This window comes from Peromyscus californicus, unplaced genomic scaffold, assembly GCF_007827085.1.
Source record: "Peromyscus californicus insignis strain IS unplaced genomic scaffold, ASM782708v3 Scaffold_16__1_contigs__length_79575227, whole genome shotgun sequence".
In the NCBI taxonomy this organism is placed as follows: domain Eukaryota; kingdom Metazoa; phylum Chordata; class Mammalia; order Rodentia; family Cricetidae; genus Peromyscus; species Peromyscus californicus.
The window spans coordinates 30,241,987-30,266,613 of NW_026294458.1; the positions used below are offsets into that span (position 1 = coordinate 30,241,987).

At 43.0% G+C, this 24,627-nt stretch overlaps 1 protein-coding gene across 1 annotated transcript in view; it reads right to left on the bottom strand.

The window, feature by feature from the left end:
* Positions 1-10,488: 10,488 nt before the first annotated feature.
* The window catches only part of Nectin3 (nectin cell adhesion molecule 3), a 120,111-nt gene continuing 105,972 nt past the window's right edge, over positions 10,489-24,627 (bottom strand). The window contains exons 8-9 of the mRNA XM_052740824.1: positions 18,622-18,684; positions 10,489-17,803 (exon numbers count right to left, since the gene is read on the bottom strand). Coding sequence (XP_052596784.1) covers positions 17,627-17,803; positions 18,622-18,684 — 240 coding nt within the window. The 3' untranslated portion in view covers positions 10,489-17,626. The remainder of the gene's footprint in view (positions 17,804-18,621; positions 18,685-24,627) is intronic.

Sequence of the window (24,627 nt, forward strand, 5' to 3'; positions counted from 1 at the left end):
GCTTGGGACAAGAAATGAGATCAGATTCACAAAAGAAAGAGCAAACAGGATGGGTGTGGAAGAGGGTGTGCCTGCTCAAGACCTCAGCTGGACAACCAGGTGCAGGAAGGAAGCTTTGCAGAAAATGCTTACCCTACTGTCTGCATCCATCTGGAGATAAGGGGTCCAGGTGGCCTGGAGACACAGAAGGAAGCAGCAGCCTCAGGGTACCAGAGTGGGGAAGGAGGGAGGTGCATGATGGGTTCCTTTTCATACAAGAAATGGGTAGAATACACTTAGATATCAGCCCGTACACTTATATATGACACTGGTGCCTTACTGTTTTCTTCCCATCAGCTTCTTCTAAAGTCTTGCCAGGCTTCTTCCAGGTGAGTCAGACACCCACAGCTCTTCTTGCAGTTGTCTTCTGCTTACCTTTCTAATTTTAGAGTTGTGTCAAAGGTGCAAAGTCTCACAAAGTACCAAGGTGCTATCATATTCCTCAGACAGAGCCAGGACCCGTGTCTGCACATGCGCACCACTGAGCAGCTTCGGGGCTGGAAATACAAGATATTTTGCACCTTCTATATTTACCTTCTTGGACTCTGGGGATCTCTCAATCTCTCTCTCTCTCTCTCTCTCTCTCTCTCTCTCTCTCTCTCTCTCTCTCTCTCCTCTCCTGTATATCTGTCTGTATTTCTTTTAGACATGTTCATTCTGGAGCGTCTTCTTTAGCTTGGACAGAATTCCCTACTATTCAAACTATTCTCAGAACAACAGATTTAAATTCCAGGGAAAACTCCAGAAAGGAACAGAGCAAATTTCCCTTGAGATGAAGAAATATATATGAGGTCTCTACCCACTGAGTGGGAAAAAAACACACACAGAGAGAAAGCATAAATATTGTTTTGCCATTTACAGAACATTTTCAGCTTGGAGAGCAATTGATAATCACTGACAAGAATGCAAGCAACTCCAGATTCCTCCTGTTCCTCTCTGGTTGTGGAAGATGAGAAAACACACTCCCACTCCCTTCTTCAAGACAGGACCAGTTTCCTCCATGGCTGACCCAGTGCAGAGGGCCTCTTCTCCCAAGGATATGACCTTCTCAGGGCAGTGTATATCCAGTGACTGAGAAAAGCAGAGTTAAGAAAGTACAGCCATGTCAACCCAACATGGGATAGCAGGATGGACCATATACTTTGTGACTTTTTTTTTTGAACTCCCTTTTCCCACAGATATTCATCCCTGGTGGACACCACTCTAAATCCTATACCACATGTTTTTTTTTTTTTTGGTTTTTCGAGACAGGGTTTCTCTGTGTAGCTTTGTGCCTTTCCTGGGACTCACTTGGTAGCCCAGGCTGGCCTTGAACTCACAGAGATCCGCCTGACTCTGCCTCCCGAGTGCTGGGATTAAAGGCGTGCGCCACCACCGCCCGGCACGGTTTTTTTTTTTTATAGAACCTATTTTGCAAGTTTGTTTAGGAATGTCCCTAGAAAGCAGCTACTCTCATGGAATGGTGGAGTTAAATCCCTGGAACCTGATGAGCAATGAGGACCCAACTCAAACAAGATCAAACATGGAGAGGTGGGCATGGTAGCTCATGTCTGTGATCTCAGCACTTGGGAGGCTGTGTAAGACAATTGTTGGAAATCCATGGACAGCTTGGGCTGTGTAGGGAATTGCAGGCCAGCCTGTACTAGAGGAAAACTTGTCTCCATCCCCTACCACCAAAACAATTGATGGGACCAGGCACCTCCTGGCACTACGTGATGGTGACGGTCTAATGGTTGACATGAAATGCTACAGCCATGGAAGAGAAGGCACTAGCCGGGGGTGGGGGGGTTTGGGAGAGTGGGGGTGGTCTATGAGAGTGAGGGGGAAACAGCAATGATGACAGTGGAACCGTGTGAGTATTACTGAGAACCCCTACTGGTATCCTGAAGATGAGTAATTGTGTAGAATCTAGGCAACTGCAAGCCAGGTATGAAAAGCAGAGGATTTCTGTGCTCTGTCACAAACAGGCTCTGACATGTTACTTCAGGAGGATGGAAAAGAACTGAAACTCAAGCTCAGTGCAAAATCTATCACCAATTTTCTGACTAAATGTGTATCTGAGGAAGACATATTCTTCTAACCTGGTTAAAAAAAATATGGAATCCTGGGAAAACACATCTGAAAAACCCAAATCTCTTGAATCCTGGAGTTTCTTGACTTGCATCTAGGGGCTTCCTGAGATGTTAACATTTCAGAACTACAGCCCTGATAACAAAGTAGGTACACTGTCCACTCTACAATATCCCCAAGCCTGCAGCAGGGACCCATCTCTTCCTAGTTAGAGCTCATAGTTCTTTCCTGTCTGAAAACTTGAAATCGCTCTCTGTTAAGACATAACTCCCATCTTTCACTTCAACTACTAGGTCTATAGGAAGGATTAAAGGATAATCAGTAGGGACATACTGGGCTTGATAGAAGAGTAACAGAACTCTACTCCAAAGAAGCTGTGAGTCCTGCTAATACACGCTGGCTGATGCCAGTAAAGAACCAGCAGGACCGGGTTTGGCTTTGCCAAATGGAGTTGCTCAATGACCAGGCATGAGGAAGACTTCATTGATTTTCATACATTTTCCAGAGCTAATAGGATTCACACTCAACCACCTTGTGGTTTCAACTCTAGTCACTGTTGAAGATGGCACCTCTTTCAGATTTGGGTAATTAGGTTGCAAGTCTGTGGTGGTATATGTGACTGTTGATTTGGAAATGCATTGTATTATATTCTTTCCTGTTTAGAAAATGTCAGACAATCCAAATTCATGTGGGATAAGTTTCAATATATATTTACAGTCTTCGGAACACACACACACACACACACACACACACACACACACACACACACACACGTCAGTGTCAAAATGTAGTCCAAAGATATTTGGAGTCTGAACATACCACAGAGAATCTCATTTATCCAATACATCTCTAGTATTATGCTTATGGAGCTGTCCAAGCAAGAAATGGCTGGCAGGCTATAGGCCTTATCCAGTAATATGGATTCCAGAGATAAATTCTATAATAATAAATCTAAGAAGTGAAATTCCAAGCTCAGACTGGTGTAGTGGCACATGCTTTTTATCCCAGCATTCAGGAGGCAGAAGCAGGCCCATCTCTGTGAATTTAAGGCCAGCCTGGTCTACATAGTGATGTAGTAGAATATTATTTTAAGGTGTGTTACTTTTGTTTAACTCTGTGAAGCTGTGTTACTGTGCCTGTCTAAAACACTTGATGGTCTAATAAAAAGCTGAATGGCCAATAGCAAGGCAGGCATAAGGATAGGTGGGGCTGGCAGACAGAGAGATATAGAGGAAGAAATCTGGGAGGAGAAGAAAGAGGAGAGAAGGAGCCAGAGAAGGAGAGGACTCCAGGGGCCAGCCACCCAGCTACACAGCAAGCCACAGAGTAAGAAACAAAGAAAGGTATACAGGAATAGAAAAGGAAAAGCCCAGAGGCAAAAGATAGATGGGATAAGTTAAGAAAAGCTGGCAAGAGCAAGCTAAGGCTGGGCATTCATAAGTAATAATAAGCCTGTGTGTGTGAATTTATTTGGGAGCTGGGTGGCGGGCCCCCATGAGCAAAAACAAATGACATTACCCCAAAAGATTAAAGACAAAATGCAACATAGTGAGTTCAAGGACAGCCAGATCTACATAGAGAGACCATGTCTCAAAACAAAAAACAAAAACAAAAAAAAGAAGAGTAGCTAGATATCTTTTTTTTTTCACTTTTTATCTGCATCTTTTACCAGGAAGAAATGAAATAAAAGGCCCGGACCTTCTCTTCATGTTCTCCAGACCTGAGTTTCCACACCTGGAGATCCTGCTGTGGTGCATATTTGGATGCACAAGAAAGCTTTTATATTTGAGTGAGACTCCTAGCAGCAAAAGGGTCTGTAGCACATCCAGGCTGACCCCATTGTAGGAAAAAATGCTTTGTGAACCTTACAGCAGGTTTCCAGTGTGAAAATCATAGCATGGGCACTGAAGGCCAGGAGAAGTGTAGGACTATTCCATCCGACAATTATGACTTTTAAAAAAAGCTATTCCTAACATGCTACATGGCTCTGGCAGAGGTGACATGTCTCATCATGGGACACCCAGCATGGGTGATGGGGAGATTGGTGTGCCAGCTTAGACACAAAAGCTCCTATCTATAGAGACAGGTACTTTCCTCCAGGAAAGAACACCTGGGAATTCTCATTACATGCGGAGTCCTCTCAACTCACCAATTGGCAGCCCAGCAGCAGGCCATCTTCAGATGAGGTGGGCCATTTTGATCAAGCAGGAGCAGGACTCAAAGGCACACAGTTCACACTCCACACAGCCCATACCTTTTGGGTGTCCCTCCATACCTCACACTGAAATTTAGAAATTTAATGGTCAATGTAATAGTATGAAGAGGTGGGACTTGGCAAGGTGAGTAGGTGGACTAGTGTTAACATAAAAATTGGATTTAGCCCCTTCTAGCTCTCTTTTTTTTTTTTTTTTTTTTTTTTTGGTTTTTCGAGACAGGGTTTCTCTGTGTAGCTTTGCGCCTTTCCTGGAACTCGCTTTGGAGACCAGGCTGGCCTCGAACTCACAGAGATCCGCCTGGCTCTGCCTCCCGAGTGCTGGGATTAAAGGCGTGCGCCACCACCGCCCGGCCCTTCTAGCTCTCTTAACCCTTTGATTTCTTCTACAAGATGGTGCAAGAAGAAGGCACTGGCTAGGTGCTAGCCCTTTAGTCCTTGACTATAGTCTCCAGAATGTCTAAGAAATAAATGACTGCTCTTGAACTTACCCAGTCTCAGGTGTGTTGTAACAGCATAAAATAGACTAGGATAGGGAGTGAATGTGAGCCCAAACAGAGGACAGCTGCATTGCAGGCTTACTCAGGAATGCTTTGAAAGAGGTGGGGATGGCAAAAAAAATTTTCCCAAAGGGCACAGCTTCAGGAGGTGTATGTGTTCAAATATACAAACAGTGGTGCAATTGTACTTGAGCAAGAGAGGGGCAGGACTCATTGGAAGCAGTCAATGGCCAACCAGTTCATCAGAGATATGAAAGTGGAAAAACAGAACATTTAAGACAAGGGAGTCTGGGATGGGTATATGTGAATGAGCCCAAAGTTGAGGATATTTTATCAGGTAATGCCCACTAGCAAGAACCCACCTAATTCACGAAGCATATTACAATCACTTGGACGGAATGCTTTAACAGGAGGACAGCACACCTGGTGGTCATTAGCCATTTAAGCCTTGGATAGGCACATGAAAGGGATGGCCATGCAGGAGGCGACAGGTGTCATGAATGGGGCCAGCAGGGTGTACTCTCACTTTCAGCACTACTTCCAAAATACTGTTGCCATCCAACAGTCAATCTGCCAGAGCAAGTCTGAGTCCCCAGCCTGGCCTAAGAGATTCAACTAGCTTTTTGGAGACACACACTACTTGGTACTGTCTATCTTGGGACAAACAGATTTGTCTTAAGTAAATGGACATGTCCTGTGTATGGATTTACCTTTCCTTTTTGTAAGCCTTCAGCCAACACCACAACTTGAATATGGAGAGAGCATGTGGCTCTCTGGCATGGTCCCACACATGTCGCAACATTGAGTCACACATAGAGGTTCTTTTGTAGCAAAGAAAAGGAAAGTAGGCCCAAAGTATGAGATTCACTGGATATTTAACATAAGGTGGTATTTAGAAATTGCCTGACAGGGATCACTGTGACTGTCAGTTGATGGGGAGACTGATGTGCCAGCATAGACACAAAAGCTCTAATCTATAGAGACAGGTGCTTTCCTCCAGGAAAGAGCATGCATAGTGAGTTAAAGATCTTTACATGAGACCATATTTGTAATAGAAAGATATCATGGGAGCGAAATCAAGGTGTGGGATCAGGAGGGCGCCCACTTACCATCACTCTGCTTCACTGAGGAATCTTATATCTTTCTTTGTTTCTGAGATCTGAGCTCCATGGGTAATCTCCCAAGGGGACACACACTTTCATCAGAGACAATGAAAGTTCCACTAGAAAGGAGTGGTGTTACCAACTTGATAGAGTGAAGTTGTCCTAATCTGTAGGGGGGCTCAGGATGCTGTCACCCAGTGTGGAAAGGAGTATGTGTACCCCAAGTTTCTACCTGGTGTCCCTTTATACTAATATAAAGTGAGTAATTTTCACCTTAGACAGACATGGTGATCAGGGGCTCAGGATGCTCAGGGGTGAGAAACAGCATTGGGCTCTTGGCCAAATACTCAATCTACTGAACCATTGAGAATAAGGTGAATCTAAAATAGGAAGTAAAAATGGAGACATTGCCTATCAGTCTTAGCCCCAAAGCCAGCTGCAGAAGTATGGTCCCCCCAAAACCATGGAGGAGGTGCCCTTGAGTAGATCTCTAAAATGAACGCCAGTGTTAAGAGTGTACTAAGGCAGACCTGACAGACCACAGGACTTCTCCTTAAGGGAAGGCTGGCAAAAGCAGTTGCCAGCCTTGCCAGGGCTTCCTTAGTTGTAGACAGACACTTTGCCTTCCGAGTGACCTATATCCATCAGCTGATTGAGACAGAGACACACTGGGCTATTTGACCCAACTGTGCTAAGCTGTGCATGTCGCAGCTACGGCAGTGATTCATGAAGTAGGTTAGTTTGCTTCTCCCCCTACCCGATCCTACTTCGTCTCTTAAGGTCCACAGCTACAGATGCCCAATATTTACCTCTTTTGTAAGCCTTCAGCCAACACCATAACTTGAGTATGGAGAGAGCATGTGGCTCTCTGCCCTGGTCCTATACGTGTCACAACATTGAGTCACACATTGGGCTTCTTTTATAGTGAAGAAAATGAAAAATCCTTTTATATTGTTTGCTGTCTTCGAACCCAACCTACATATTCTGAGTGGAGAAGTTCTCCTGGAGCTGGCTTAAGAGACCCTGCCTTTTCCTCCTCACACATACCACTCCCACTGAACACCACCCACTCTGGTTAGCTGTAGTCCAGCTGCTTCCCACCTGGCCCTCGATGAGTGGTATTTTGTTCTCCTGTCCCGGAATTCTCTCTACACAGCAAAGCAGCCCTGCCTTGCTCTCCTGATCTCACACTGCCCTTTTAGAAACCAGTGGCTGAAGTGAGTGTATTCACAGCAGAGAAGGGGGACAGTGGCACCGTTTCTTACATCTAACTGCAGAACACAGGATAGGCTGAAATGTGAGGAGGATGGGTTGAAGTATGGAGGCCATTATCCCGAAGTCTCCATCTTTATATTACTGTCTCAAGACCTGATGTTTGGATTACAGTAAAGGGCACAGATCCTGGGTGTTGAACCCACTGTAGTGGTACCCGGTCTGAGAGGTTCCGATGGGGATAACCTGGCTGATTTTGGAATAAAGGGCCATTTCAGGAAAATCCTGGAAGTCTGTTGGATCACAGCAGGGGACATCTGTGTCAGGACATCTTTTGCATGTTAGTAAAGACTCTGCTTTTCCTTTAGCCAGGGAAAATCACAGAGCTGCTTCGCACAGCTCACAATTAGTCACAGCACGCTCAAGTCCCAATCTTGGGGAGCTGTCAATATCCACAGGCCTCTCTGCAATTAAGAAGACCATCCATGCCAGCCCATGCAAGGTAGGGATGCAGCACAGTAGAATTTCTGCTCAGCAAAGTTGCTGCTTTCTTTGCTTCGCTTGGAGCAGACATATGCATGGGCAAAGAGGGGAAACCCTCACTGAACTCTAGCCCTTACCACCAGCAGGAAGGAAAGTATTTAGAGAAGACAGGAGCCCAGGAGACCATGGACGAGAATGCATGGATGTATTTAAATACATTACACAAAGCAATGCTAAGTGGGAAACATTAGACCAGATTTGCAGAGGGCTATTTAAAGTGTGAGTTATGAACTGCTTATTTTCTGGGTGCTTCTCTATCTAATTTCTCCAGAGCTATGTGCAGCAATTTCAGAAGGTATAGAAGGGAATCTCTCTCTCCCCCCCCAACCCCCTGTATTTTGGTGAAAACAAAAAATCTAAACTTGAGGCTAAAATGGAGGCTTCTGTTGGAACCTCTGGAGTGAAGAAACAGAGAGGCAAAAACATCTGATCATGCATTGCACGCATATCTAACCACTGAGACAAGTCGTTTGGATTTTTGTTATCGTTTACTCTTGGTTTGAAACTTGCACAAGTGATCCACGTGTGTGGCACATGTCTGTATCTAGGTTTGCATGGCCATCTTCCACTCCTGTAACCTCCAGCTAAAGGTACTCCCAGGGAATTTTTCTGGGGTGTGGTGTCAGAGCATGTTTGAGTTTATTCTGAAGCAGCTTTGTGTCTGTTTGTTTTTACATTTTGAGGACTATAAATGTTTGTGTGATTTTTAAAAAAGTCTGTGGCTACCTGGCTATGACTCTAGGGTAACAAGGACTGACTGAGAAACGGTAAAAGGTTGTGATGGGTTAAGGATACAATGAAAGGGACAAACATTCCCCTTTTCTTTGGGCATTTGCAGAAGATCTGGACTAGCTGTGTAGATATTAGTTGTATTTACTGGCTACCATGGATTATGAAGAGGGGGCTGACATCAGGGATTTGTGGGAGGCAGCTGATTCCAGCTTTCAGAGCCAATGGTACATTCTTTCTAAACACCAGGTTCAGTAGCATCACCTTGGGAACTTAAAACGGGCTGCAGTTACAGTACATACAGGAGGGATTCGGCAATGCGCATAGCCCAGTGGAGATTTTTTTTCTTTCCTCCAAGTAAGCCTATTTTTTTTTTAATCCAATGTCTTGTGTAGCCAAGGCTGGCCTTGAGGTTGATATGAAGCTGAGTATACCTTTGAGATCCTGATACTTCTGCCTCTACAGTCCACGTGATGGGACTACAGGTGTATACCACGTGCCTGGTATGTGGTGAAGTGACTTACCTATTTTATGTCTTTTCTTTAATCTCCCATGTCTGTCAATGGCTCATGCTTTCCTCTGTGTTCTTCAGCATACAAAGAGTGTTTAGAATGTTTGTCTCAATGCATTTGTCCCCTAAGTCTATCCTCTTAGTGAGAAATCTAACTGGGTAGCATATAGTTGTAGCCTTTTTCATATGGCTTATGAGACAGGAAGGGATTTTTCTTCCTTAAAGAGTTGTAGTAAATAAGAAAACATCGCAAGACAGCGGGTGAAGCCCAACAACAAACACACTAGGGTTGCCATAATCACCGAGACTGAAAATAATTATGATGGTGAGAATAGTGTAGCAGCTTTAGAAAAGCCAAGAGATTGAACCACAGCGGTCACATGCCCTGTAGGGCCATTTCTAGGTATGTGTGCAAGAGAAGCCAAACCATTCCACATGGAAACTGTACATACATGTCCACAGCAGTATCATTCATAATGCATAATTTTTTCCTAAAGGCAATGTCCCAAATGTCCCATATTAATGGGTTCAATTTGTTACAGTGAGCCAGTTTTGGGAATGAGAGAAATGCATGAAGCAACAAGATTATCTTTGGAAGAATGAGGCTAATGAAAGATACGGGTCACCAAGGACCACCTATTGCATAATGCTAAATATCTGCAATGCCCAGAACAAGCAACTAACAGAGACAGGAGAATGTGGCTTTCCAGGGACCAAGTCAGGGGCTTCTTAGAAGGAAATGATAATATGCATAGGTTTACTTTGGAGACCATATACAAAACTGAAAATTTATTGTGGTAATAATGGGTTCACAACCCTGTAAATATACTAAAGTCTATGAAATTTAATACTTTTTATAAGGATTGAGTTGTGGATCTCAGTAAAATGTTATTTTTAAAGAGTGGTTTCTAGATTTTGAGATTTCAGAAACTAGTAAGGAAAATTCTGGAATCCACCATAGCTATCCACTTTGTTCATTTGCTTTTGATAAATAGCACCATTTGATGATCACTTACAATGGTACTGATAGAATTTACTAAAAAGAACGTAATTTTAGTGATTAAAAGAGTCAAGGAATGATAAACTATTTGCTAACTGGAGTAAATGTAGCTTCATTTAAAAAGTATTATGGGGCCTGGAAGGGTGGCTCAGTGGTTAAAAGCACATACTGCTCTTGCAGAAAAACTGAGTTTGGATCCTAGCACTCACATCAGGGCTGCTCACAATTGCCTAGAAGTCCAGGTCCAGAGGCATCTGATGCCTCGTAGCCCCCAGGGTACCTGCACCCACATTCACATAACCATATATATATACATATACATAATTAAAAATAAATCTATAAAATATCACGTGGTTTTTATAAGGAGCTACAACAGTAATAACGTCCACTTTTTAATGCTGTTTGAAGCACACATCACTCTTGTCACTACTTTTAAAATTTTCCAGGAAGGCCTCAAGCATAGAAATGTTTCAGACTGTTTGCAGTTTGTACATTCCATGGTCATATAATTAGGTTGGTGATTTCATATGCATTTTAGTAATAGATTTAGATAACAGAAATAAAAAAACTTAAATAATAAAAAACTTTATTTATAATATCTAAAAAGCCATATAGTCCAAAACTGCAAAAATAAAAGACAATTTCTGGAAAATTACCGACTGTCTAAAAAACACCACATTAACACCTACTATTTAAAATATAATATCAAAGTCTAAGCTAGTAATTCTTTTTTTATTTCACAACATCTGAGCTAGAATTTTCTTCACGAAACTACACTGTTAACTGCTTCAGTTCTAATGCTTAAACTTATAACTTGGGTCTTTTCTCACAAGCAGAAATACATAGCATAAAATCCTTTGTACACAACAAAATGAAAATAATTAAAAAAAAACAAGCAATGGATTTCTACTATAAAAAAGACAGCAAGGTATGTTTCTTTTGCCAACAGTGGGGGTAAAGGGATTCCAAATCCACCTAGACTCACTCCCACTTGAAGGCTGTCTAGACTACCTATGATCCATTAATGAAGCACAAGTATGTATGTGTAAGATGCTTCCACCATTTACTAGCCAGGAATCAATCCCCAGGTACTGGAAACAACTGGATTAGTCTCAGTTTCCATATGACAAAGCAAGGCTTGCTGTGAGACCCGGATGGAGCCAGAGTGAGGTCTCACTGGCTTCCCGTAGGAAAAGCAAGAGATTTCTCTGCAGAAGGCATTATAATTATTATTTTTAATAGCAGTATAAGAGTTGGGGTTTCCATCGAGAGCCTTAGTTTTGGATCAGAGTAAGAAGTTGAGAGCACAAAATGGAGATTTCAGGGTGAAGGGGTTACCAGGGAGAAAGTGAAAACCAGGATAAAGCCTCTTTTCAGACAGAGATCACTTTGCAGAGGTAAAAATAGCAAAACAAGAATAGAAAAATATAATAGCCAGAGGGTTTCTCACTTCTAAGCTTGGAGGCTTTTGTAAAATCACCTTGAAAGAAGGATCTCCCTTGAAGACAGCCCTTGGACATCTTAGTCCCCCTTACCACGGGTACAACCCCTGTGAGGCAGAGTGAGCAGACTTGAAGGGACAAGCGGAGTTGTAGGGATGTTGAGAGGGGAGGACCACAGGGAGCACAAACGGGATGGAGATGGTATGTTGTATAGCATTGGCTTAGAGGCAGAAACAGAAGGTAAAGGGGTAACAGCAACTCTTACAGATGGACAAGTGGGGTAATCTGGGGAACTATTTGCAATATCAGCTACTTATACTTTCACAGAGGATTTGGGATTTCAAGTATCCAACGAAACAAAAGATGATGGACATTGGTTTGGTTACTGAAGCGCTCAGTTCAAGGGAACCTACAGTTATGTGTCATGAGAGTACAGGGGTGTAACAGTCATGATGTGGACTGCAGTAAACTAGTGCATGCAGAACAAACTTCTGCTGCATCGAGTTAAAATATAGTGAATACTGGGCTACTCCTAAGAGGGCTACTCCTAAGAATTCAGAGAGGAGTTTAATTTAGTTTGATCAATACACTCGGGTGGATTTAAAACTCCCGCCTGTTCCTGGAAAGAGTATTGAAAACCAAACAATGGTGTCCATTCACTTGGAAAACTGTGTGTAGCGCTGGGCTTCAGAGATCTACTGTGTGTCATTAAGGGAAATGAACCTCTGAGGAAGTGAAATAACCCATCTCTTCATGGCTGTCAGACACATCTGTGGTAGGACAGGGCTCAGTTCTAAGTCACTGCAGCAAATCCGATGTTCTGGATTCCTGGGAGGATTTCCCTCAGGCTCTCCTCATCACCTTTTACAGCCAAATTCCACAACATGGAAATCAAGTCGATCCAGTGCAGGTCACAAAACCAGGCCTCATGTTGCGCCTCTGAGATCTGATCCTAGAAATACTCTGGGCAAAACCCATAAAGGGGCAACTGTGTGGCCTGCCACCCTTAGAGTGGGAGAAGACTGAACTATCTCAGAAAGCCTCCTTTGTTTACTCAAGATGGTTTAGGCTAGTAATTAGAACTTGGTATTAACTTTAAGACCGAGAGCAGTTCTCTTCATATCCAAGCGACCTGTCTCCTATGTAACATTTGCTTGTGGCCGCTGTGACAGACCCACTGTGGAACTGAAGCACAAGAGGGCTGTCAATTGGTGGTTAAGTCACAGATACTTTGCTTTTTTCTATCAATCTGCATGGCGCTGACAGTCTATCGTAAAATTATTACCATGGATAAATGTCAGCACAAGTCTCCAGCAGATTCCTCACTTCAGATAGCAAATAGCCCTATCCCACCCTCGTTTGACGGCATGAAAACCTGAAAAAAAAATCTTGCCAAATTCTGTTACATTGCATTTAATTTTTAAAATTATTTTGAGACATGCCCATCAGTTTGAATATGGCTCTAAGGGTAGCTGGTTAATATCTGCTGCATCCTAATCAGGAGTACACATCTCCCAGGGGCCGCCAGCAGCTCTGGTCACTTCTGAGGCTGTTACCATATGCTTTATTTGCAGTCCAACCTGGCGGAGGCATACAGCCCTTACACATCTATCTACTAAAGGCTACCAAAACAGCCTAACAGCTGGCAAAGGCCAGATTATAGTATTCTTGAATGGAAGAAATCCATGTATTCATCAGCTCTAAGATTACTGCAGCTGCATTCTAGAGTTGATGAGATTTGCAAACATTAGGTTTTGGTTTAATGGGGATAAAGGTCTCAGGGTTTTTTTAGAGTCTTCCAATGACCCAAGGATGAAGGAAGGGCCTTGTTGTTCAAGCACCAGGACAAAAAAAAAAAAACCAAAGCTGAGAGGCACAGGTGGTGACCCCAGCATTCTGACCTTTCACCCTTTCCACCCTTCTCTGGCTCCCTTCCAGCTGTCCTCAGTGTGCGTGTTCCCACCCTGGGAGTTGGACCTTGATTAACAGAGACAAACAGCAAGAAGCATGTCAAATGAAGTCCAGGGAAGAATGTTAGAAGTTTGTGCCCTGCAAAACCAAGTCAACTGGTATAGGCGGCTCTATCTGACTTGGTTTGGCCTTGGTAGCTTAACCTAATGGAGGTTAACCTAGTGAACTGAATAGTACTGAATATTCAGAGGTAAAAGGTGAGCACATGTGCTTCCTTCCTACTTTATTTCTTATTGTTTCATTCCACGTAGGCTCCTATACTTCTGCTTTAAAAAGAAAACCAAGACAGCTATATTCCCCCAAATCAAAGCAGGTTTAAAAGAAGTAACAGCTAACTGATGATATGCATAGCCTACAACTGTGTGGTATGAGAATATAAGCCTTTCTGTTCCCATGGGAGCTCTTGAAAGAGGACATAACAGGGGTAGGATTCTATCCAGTGAGATGATTCATGTAAAGTGCTGGCCCTGGAACCCAGTCTATACCATACACTCAGTAAAGCTACCCATTAATAGTTATTTGAAAAAACAAAAGCAATCGTGAATTCTAATAATACGCATTTCCAATCCTACCTAAAGCTTGACAGTTGAACCTTTAAAAATATTTCTTGTTATTATTGCATGTGCAGGAGGTGTGTGAGCTCAAGTGGTGGTAAGAGGACCATGCTGGGGCCCTTCTCTCTCCTTCTCCTTCCAAGTGAGCTCCAAGGATTAAACTCAGGTCTGCAGGCTTGCATGGCAAGTGCCTTTACCCAAGGATCTACTTCAATGGCCCAGATATGAAACATTTTATGGGATACATGTTTATTATAATAAAGGGAATGTTTGAACTTGCAATTGGTTATATTCAAACTAGACCAAACTACAATTTCCACACTGCTGAATGACTCTCCCCAGGACATTCCAGTACTCTAAATATGGGCAAAGGCACTGGGCATTGAAGTTCAAAATGCAACACTGGAGTATAGGTGCTTCTCAGAGACCTTACAATTTCTCATCCGCTGTTCCCTAGTTTAATTCTTAGCACAGTTCTGAGAGGTTGACAGGGAAGGTCTCTGTTTTATGGGTGGGAACAGCTGATACCCTACACAGTTTATTTTCCTAAGCTTTTACAGCTAGGGGTAAAGCTGGGTATAGACCTGTCCTGTTGATTCTTAAAACAATGGGGGATTCTCTAATTCCAAGGTAGGCCTTAAGAGTATAATAAGGATAGCACCAGGAGGCAAGTGAATGCAAGAAAAGATGAGCAATAACAGAAAATCTTTTGTGAAATTTAGACTTCTACAAAAGACACCTGGGGGAAAGGGCTTGGTCCTGTTTCTGAGTGAACAGGACATAGAAAATAATAATAATGATGATGATGAGAACCTGGTCACTTACTGGGCATTTCTTCAGTCGTGTGTGTGTGTGTGTGTGTGTGTGTGTGTGTGTGTGTGTGTGTGTACTTGTGTACCTGTTATAGATGTCTAGCACAGGTAAGGGTTTCATATACTCCTTAGAGCACAGAGATGTCTTCAAATTTAGAGCATACAAAACACCAGGCGTAAGGGGAACTCTCACAGAAGATGTAACGAATCACGGCTGTTTGTTTGCATTCTTATTTTGTTAAGTCAGGCTGATCCTAGCCAGTCCAGATGCTCAACTGTAGTGAGATGCAAAGAATCTGGTGATCTGCTACTGCAGCCACAACGCCAGCAGGTAAAATAGGTGATGGAGGCTGTGGTGAGGGTGAGCATGTACCCCTGCCTCCTTGGAATGCAGAGTGGAAGCAGTGCATGGAAAAACGCCATACGAATTTACTTCTCAGTGAACTTTAACAAAACAATTATGGGGAGAGCATGGCCAGCTGTGACTATGTCCCTCAACCTCACGTACTGACCTTTAGAGTCTAACTTCCAAATTTAAATGGCACCATCAAGTAGTCTAGGCTCCAAATTCAGAGATCAGCAGACTAATTTTAGATGGCATTTTTTTGGTTGAGGGGAATGGTTAATCAACCCCCTTTAAACCTGTTCAGCATTTGGCTTTCTTTTCTTTTTCTTTTTAAATAGAGAACAGACAGGAGACACTAGAATAAACTATTATGAAGCTTATGTGACCCCTGTCTGGGGCCAACAACTATCAAATATAGCAGTTTGTCTAGGAAATTCCTTAGCTGACAGAAAGGCACAGATGACAGCGAACTGGCTGGCTGCATGAGAATACCCACACCCTAAAATAACTTTTTCCTAACAATCCTAAGAATCATTGAAAAGTAGACAGTGGGTTCCTCCTGGGAGGGTGCTAAGCAGAGGACAAAAGGCTTCCACATAGTTTTCTCTGGCACAAAGGAGGACATCCCTCCCTCCCCCTGGGTCCACTGTGTGCTTTTGTGAAGACAACTCTGTGACCTGCCACCCAGCAGGACTCTAGCAACTCTCCTCAGTGCTAAGATATTTAAAGCCTTCTAAAGGAGGGGTGCTCTACAATCTGGCCCCTAACATCGAGGGCTAATGAAATGCTTCACTGCCAAAGAAAACTCTTAGTACTACACCATCTGACTACTGGAGGACAGTCACAAGGAACCCTGTAGCTGTAGTTACACTGACTTCCTAATGGCGTTCTGAGCGATGAAGCTGACCATCATCTCTGCTCTAACGGCAGGAAACTAAACCCAGAGTAGCACAGTGATGGCGCAGAGAAGACCAGTGGAACTCTAGGCGCTTTGGAGCCGTGACCACTAAAAGCACTAATCCTAAACAAAGCTTTAAGATGGAATTTGAGCATTCTTACTCCTAGAACTGCTGATAGTGGGGAGTGGGCTGGGTGTGTATATTACTAGAGCAGAAGCACCGTTATGGCTTATCTCACAAAGTCTGACAAACAACAAAAAGAAGCCATGGAGAACCAAGGCCGAGTGTGGCATGAATAAAGTATCTTTAGCCGTTCACTATAAATCTGCTAATGTTCTCATTTCCTCTTGTAGTTTAGGATGGAAATGTATACTATTTATTTTGATGTTGATACCAGTCTTTCTTAATATTAACACGTACATAGTATTTTATTTTTTAATGCCTGTGACATGCTCTGATCATCCAGGATACACAGTAAAGCGACATTATCCTTAAGATGTGCCCATGATCCTTTGGCCTTTATGTTTCTTTCTGTGACCATTGTCAGTCTCAGTGAGAGACAGCTGGCAGAGGGAGACGACAGGACTCCGGGCAGACATGAGCAGGTATAACAGCATCGCGGTGTAGCCATTGACCTAGGCAGAGAGGCTACTGTCTTATTCACTTTGTATGATCTCTAGAGGCTTGTTCACCAGGTGATGTGGGGAGGAGGAACAGAGAACATGCAGATTTAGCAAACACGTCATATTGAAGTAGCTTTACAAGAAACAGTTTTTTAGTTTTCCACCTGGCTTTTAAGAGTGGGAGTTATTGCAGGGTGACCTTCAGCAGGCTTTCTGTTTGTTTCTTGAGGTAGATAAGACATGGAAGAGAAGGAAAGAGTGCAGAGGAGGAGCTAGCTGAAGCCTGTGTGGAGGGGGACTGGTGGGAAAGGTGAGCTTGTCAGGTTCAGAGGAAAAGAGCAAGACTAAGAGGACTGCAGCCCGTTTCGGCAGGGATTTTAGGATTAGTAGGTGGGAAAACAGGCGCAGCTCCAAGGAAAAGGAGAAGACTCTGTAGCACAGCTAGTCACGAGGGGACAGAAGGCAGAGGGCCCTGTGGAGGCCCTGGGGCCCATGGCCAGGAAGGACACTTAACACTAATACTGCTTCACCAGCACCCAGAGGCTTGGAGGTTCTCACTGCTTTAGTTATATTGTTTGGAGAGAGGAGAGCCCACCTCTTCCCTCAGCCTCTGGACACAGCTATTGTAATTGTACTGAGATGCTAGGGAAATCTAAATCCCAGCTTAATAATTAGTGAGCTGGATTTGGAGCTCGGTTTCCCACCTGTTTAAATTACAGCTGAGCACTGCCTGAGACCTGAGCAGAGTGGCTGCCAGCAGCTGGGGCCTTTCCCTGCAGTCATCACAGGCAGATGCCGTGATTTCAAATGAACACGCCATTGTAGGCCAAGTGTTAGTAGTTAAACACTAGAGTTACAGAGATGCAAAGCTACAGGCAAGTTCACAAACACAGCTGGTGGTTAAGAAACCCTTAATGAAGTTAAGAAAACCACTATTAGCTCAGAGTCATTCATCAAGAGTTCCGACTCACTCAGCCTGAAATTGTTTAGATGCCTCAGTTTCTCTCTCAAGCCTAAGAATAAACATTTGTTAGAACACCCATTACAACAAGAGGAAAAATCACACATAATGTTCTCGTGGGTTGATGTAGAGTCTCTCGGGGTTGCTTGAGTGATGTTTGTGGGGGCTTCGGTCTTGGTAACACATCTGGTTGTAGAGGGGGTACATCTCCTGAGCTCCATCCTCTTGTACTGTGTTCTCATCTTCATAGTCAAATCTCCTGCTATTTAGTCCATTCTAAAAATTCAAACATTGCTTATATTAGCAGAGAAACTGTTTACATTCTTCTAGCACACTGGCAAAAAACAAGCAAAAGTTAAATTCATTAAAGTTCATGTCCCTAGTTCACGACCCCACAAGGAACTAGATAGCAAGGCAAAGTTCAACAACTCACCATGTTCCAGACATTTGGTGCCCACCATACCCGAGTAAGAGGAGTGGTGACTTTTAACTATAAATTCCAACGAATGGGGCTGTGAGCTGTTTTAGGTTTTGAAATTTGGAATTGGTACCCATCAAGGTGAGCTAAAGAAGGGCATGGTTGTGAACTTCAGGAACATCTCAAAAAGGGTTCCAAGCTCAGAAGGAATGTATGAGATAGTCAGAGAATTAAATCAAACAAAACAAAAATAAACATCAAGATTCAGCATTGGGGGATTAGGGAACAGACACAGCAAAATGAACTAGCATTTGACCATATGCTTGATCAAAGGGAGACTTAAAAATGCTGCCCCAGACAGCCTCTCCTCTCGACCTTCCTTCTGACTCGACCTTGAGCCACAGCTGACACTTACTGTGGAATGAACTCCCTCTGATGTTCTCTGGTATTTCTGACATGGCTCCTTCTGCCTGGGCATTGGTTCCAGATGACTGAAACGCTTCCGGGATTACTCAGAAGTGTTCTTTACATTATTTGCAAGGGTAAGCAAGTTCAAGGACTTTATCAAGTCATGTATAGACACGTAAACAGGGAGCAATGGCTAAAATGAACTTTTATGGATATCCGAGGAGACTTTCAAATGTACCTGGGTGGATACAACATGAGCTTTACTTACAGAGGACTGAAGACCACCAGAGCCTTTCTCTTTGAACTGAGTCTGCAAAGGCAAGTGTTCAGTCTGGAAGACAGTAAAAGGTACACAATGTAAAGTACTAGCACATCAACCAATACCTGGGCGACTCCTGTGTTCAAGGAGCCAACCAGGTCTTGCTAAACGTCTACCAATGAAGCAAAATATCCTCTAGGAGGATGGAAAAAACAACAGCTACATATTCCCTCTCTCCTCACTCCTTCTCCTGTGGCTCCTGGCTTCTTCAGAGAGAAACTATCCAGAGCATCTGATGCACAAGAGCGTGAGCAAATTGACTATATGACTTAAGAGTTTTAGCACTATAGCTCTTCTGTCTTTCTCCAGTGGAACAGTCTGGTATTTTGATCAGGTAAGAGTGGGCTGAACTGGCAATAAGCTTTTATCTGTGGCCATCCATGTGGCCATTCTTTTCTTACTGCTTCCTTCCTCATGGGTTATAAAGGGAGTCATCACTTTGAATGTAACCTCAGCTGCAAAGGATCTTTCTCAGCCCCCTCTGCCTGCTACGTTAGGTCCCCATTCAAGTGTCACAGCATTTGAAAAGCCCTGTAACACCCTGAGGTTGAGGCAGCCATCAGAGCATATAATAGCAGCCTCCTATGGGAGACCTTGAGTGCTGGAAGGAGTCTTGTAAGCATTTTCTTATCTAACCCTTATAAGTAATTCTATAAAGCTGGTCTCCATTGGGGACTGAAGTTGGGGTTAAGGAGATCACCACACTTGTGTTAAAGATACTACAAAGCCAATGACTTAACTTCATGACCAGGAGAGTTAAACTGTTTTAGACCAAAGTCAAATTATCTTCCTCTACTTTTAGTCACTTTGGAAGCCATTTAGTGCTCACCCCTACTGACTTAACATCCTGGAAACTATCAAAACCTTTAAAATGTATTCTTAGCAGACCACTAGTTTCCCCTAACCCAAGGGCTAAGGACTGTCATCAAGTAGCATCTAAAACCACATACATATGACACCCACCCATGCATCTGGCAAATACTTTGATTTACAACTTTCTTCTATAACCAATAAAATCTCATGTTACTGCCTCCACATTAGAACACAGTGTTCCCTCATGATCAGGCCATGATCACTCATATTTGACTCCAGAATCAATCATCTCTTATTCCTTTTGAAGCAGAAACTGTGTTTTTCTTTCAGTGTTATCCTACATGTGACTTAATCCGGGGTTCAGCTTGGTGAAGGTGTCTCATCTCACAGATGGTTAGTAGACTGCTACTCAAGCATAATTTTGTCAGATTCTAAGTTTTTGAGGCTTATGTCCTGTTTCAGGTGCCATGCCTGCATGAGATGTTCTGCAAATACAATGGGAGGAAGATTGATGTCCTGTGTGGCATATCTACCAACATGTCTTTGCTCCTGCTGTCTCTTTGGTCTGGAAGGTTTGCCCCTTAAACTCTGATAGTTGAAATCCTCTCCAAATATGGTGGCTTGACTAAAGTCACTCTTTTCTTCCATGGAACCTTTTTCTGCCATAGTCTATCCTTTCACTTCTACTTTCTCCACTGTTCTTCTCTGCACATCTCTTAGGCCTCACATCATAGTTTGACTTATTTTATAATCTTGAACATTTGTCATTTTCAACTCCAACAAAATCCATTTGTTGAAACCTAATCTGTAATGTGATGGTATCAGGAGGTGGGACTTTGGAAGGGATAAGGACATGGGGGTAGGGCTCCCATGAATGGGGTTAGTGTTGCCTTATGCGCTGAAGAGGCTACAGAGTTCTCTTCTAAACTATGAGGTTACAGTGAGATGGTCATATCAGAAGAGGACTTTCCCTAGATACCAGATGTGCTGGTGCACTAATTTTGGACTTCTCAAGCCCCAGAACTAAGTGAGTATCTGTTAGTCATGTGCTTCCTAATTTATGGCTTGTTTTTATTGCATCTCAAACAGATCAGACAGTCTTCGTTCATCCCTATATTACAGCCTATCTTCTGTAATAACAAGTCAATAGTTAATTACCTGGTTGGAATCTAAACTCTCATTGGTCTTGGTCTCCTGTGTCAAGGTTATCCATATTATAAATTATCTGTGATAATCCACACCCCCTTAATGCCATCTGCAACATGATGATGACCAGCTGACATTAACAATACAATACACACTGGTTACAAACCACATGTAGGTCAGCTTAATGGACCTGTGGTCAGTCATGCGGAGTCCTTGGAATTCAATACTCTGCAGTTGTCATATTTGATTTCTTAATTTTACAATGAATTTATATCTTGTAAGTGGCTCAAGAAGGCAAAGCAGCATGCTTACGGATGAGGAACCCCAGGTCCTCGCATCCTGCCTTCTGGTGCTTGGCTTTAGTTGGCTCTTGGATATCATTCTCCTCTCCTAGTGCCCAGGTCTCACCTACTATCCCATCCAGTATTGTCATGGGCTTCCACCCTAAAAGAGGACAGAGTGCTGGCTTAGGGAAAGCTAGGGTCAGAAGTGTGTGCCCTTCTAGTACCACACAAGTTGGCAGGTCCCAGAGGCCATGTCTCAGCAAAGGCAAGCCTCTTACTCATCCCTAGGTACTCATCATGGTACCTAGCATCACCACCTCAATGCTCACTTTTGCTAGGCCTCACAAATTCTTTTCTTATTCATGGTCCGAGAACAGACTTGAAAACTAATACCTTAAAGTAAAATTAGTATTTTCTTTAGCTTCTTTGCTTTTTAGAGGATGCCTGTGCTTGTTTTCTATCCATTTTATACAAATATTAAAAAAATTGTTCTGTGTCACTCAGAACAAAGTATAATTTGATAAGACAGAGAAGATAACAGATGCACAGAGAAGGCAGGCATAGATCTTCTAAATCACTTGTCTTTATAAAAGACATCTTATTTATAACTTCATTTGCACTTCTTCCAGTATCTTCTGTTATAACAAAACCTAAACCTATTTGTGTTGATCTTTAGAAAAAAAAGTCAGTCAGTAAAAGGCATCACAATCTACTGTGCCTTTTATCAACATCATGAACCTCTGGCAAAGTCCTCCCATAGTCTGCCTACATGGGCTTCTTAAGCAGTCCCACCTGTCTAATAGTCTGAGTCAATTTCTACATCTAATACTGTCAGAGAAGGAAAAAGGAACTTAAGTGATGGACGAAGCTGTTCCATCTTCTAGAAGGGTATAGAATTTACCAAAGGAAGGGCAACCAGCAATGTTTGGAGGTTGTTGCTCTTTTAAAAGAGCCTAATCATGGGAAAATGAGAAAAGAAAAAGAGTAAGGAAATCTTTATTACAACTCTGCTAACCCTGAAGGAAGATGCCCACCAACACATTCTTCCCTGCTCCTTCTACTGGGGACAGTCTGGAATGAAGAACCACCATCCACCCTGAAGGACAGGCATATTCTAGGAACACAATATGGCTGCAAGGGTTTAAGGAGAGATGTGCTGTGAAGACATGCTGTTCCAATTTACTCTACAAAATTCCAGATGGTAACTTTAACATGGCCAGAAAACACATTATCACCTCCATCTTCCCAACCTGCTTGTAAGCCTCTCCTCTGTGTCAATGCAACATAGGAACGACTTCCTGGAAGCCAAAGATAGGACATCATAAGCAACAATATCCACCTTAGACTTGCCAGGGCTAGGGAACCGCAGAAGCTAAAATCTACTTGCTTCAATACAAAGATGTCCAAGAAACACTTGCTTTATGATTAGTACAGAATTGCTCCCTTTTCCTATGCTAGGAGATAGGAAATTAGCCAAACCCTTGACAACACAGACCTGAACAAGAAACGAAGTGCCTCGACTCTATCCCACATTTGAAATGTTCATCATCAAATCACTATACCTCAAGGACCCATAAGTTTACAATGCTGAATACACCAATTTAGCTCTTAAATTAACAAACTGATTTTCATGGGTCAGTGTTATGCTTATCTAAAAGTTGAGTGGGAAGTACAGTTTCCATATACCTCTCCTGTCCCCTTCATATGCACGTATAAACCCCACCTTCAGAGTAACTTCCAGCCTCACTGAGGCTCATTTGTTACCAATGGTGACTCTTGTACACACTCTCATTTTCAGAAGTTCAAAACTTATATTTGAATTGACTCTTGGCAGTGCACCTTATTTGGTTGCTAACAAGAGTCTAATGCTATGGCTGTGTCATCCTACCATCACATAGAGAATAGTTTCATTGTCACCCAAACCCCCTGTGCTCTGCCACTCAAGACAGTTGTGAGCCACTATGTGGGTGCTGGGCATTAAACCCATGTCCTCAGTGCTCTGTGGGATACCCTCTCCCACTTTTACCCCAAGATACTCTTGAGGAGGGAGAAGTGAGAAATATTTAGATAGAAGAATAGAGGGGACAGAAACACAGGATAACTTGGGAGAGCCTAGATCCGTATCCACTGGCCCCTTCTGTCTCTTCTAAAGGGCTTTTTAAAAAAAGGAATGCCAAAGGATAGAAAAGACCTCCCCCTAGCACAGCCATGTGCAGACCTTTTCAAACACCTGGTAACCATGTACATGGTCAAGCCATCCTCTGATGCAGCTCTGCTGGGTAAAGCAAGCTCAGATCTCACTAGGGATCTTTGTGAGCCTCCACAGTGCTCTCATTGATCTACCTCTCCAGTCCCAACATTGTCTTTTTAAAAACACACTCCTGTCTTTTCAAGCCTTTCCCTATCATGCTCTCTCTAGCTGCTAGCCACTGCCACCTACCTTTCTAGGGATTTTCTGAGAGAATCTAGAACTGCTGCTGCTACCATCCCATTGGCTATGATCACATCAGTCTTCTGACTGAGGACTGGACACCTAGATCAGTGTTCTGGTTTCTGCCCGACCCATCATTTTAGTTACCTTGAAGCTAAACACATCCTCATCTTGCTTTCAGGTCTTTCTTTCCATTTCAGAAGAAATTCCCATGCCTGTGAGAACTTCTGCCCCACTTTCAGATCTAGGCTCTGCAGCATGCTTGCTTCTCTTGCTACCCATTTCCTTCAGCTTTTCTCTGCCGTGACAAATACCTGACAGCAACAGCTTGAAAGAGGAGAGATTGATTTTGGCTTATAGTACAGTCCATGGTTGCCTGGATCGGTTGGTTTGGACTTGCACAAGGCAGAATATTATGCTTTTGTGAGTGTGTGTCAGAGCAGGATTCTTATACCATGGCAGCCAAGAAGGAAAAAAATGAGAGAGGGGAGGGTGTGTATGTCAAAATATGCCCTCTCAGAGCTCAGCCCCAGCGACACATTTTCTCCAATCAGTCCCATCCTCTACTTTTTAGCATGACTCAATACTGCTATCAAGTTATGATGCTACCAGTGAAAGAATTAATTAATTAATCAATCAATCAATTAATTAATGGGCCTAATAATCCAATGGTCCCCTAACAACTGGGTCTACTATCTGGTGACTGAGCTTTGAGCACATGAGCCTTTCTGAGGGATACTTCATCTCCAAATCATCATTTCATTGACTATTCTATTGAACTTACAATCTGTTCAAGTTTTTCCCACCTTAAAAGAGAAAGGCAAATTCAATGTCCTTAAAATTTTCAGACATAACGTTTCAAAAACCTCAGCTGAATGAGATACCATGGACTTGGCCCTTCCTCCTGAAAGATCATCCAGTTCCCAAGGCTGCAAGTGAAGACAGGCAGATTCACCCTTAGTGTGTAGCTCTTCTGTCCTCCATAGCTGCCTTTCCAGTGCCAGCATTTGTTCAGCTCCTGTCACATCCCTGGGTAACTTTCCACCCCCACTAATAGCACATCAGACATAACTACATATTTTAATGCACACTCATAATCTTTTATGAAAGAGTATAGATTATATGAAGAAATCATGAGTAATGAACATATGACTTAATTATATTGATTTTGCATGAAATCTTGTTGTCTTTTAGACAAATAGAACAAACTGCTATCTACTGCCCTCTATGTCTTTCAAGATGACATATTTTATAGTGTTCTCTCCTTTTCAGTCCTGGAGT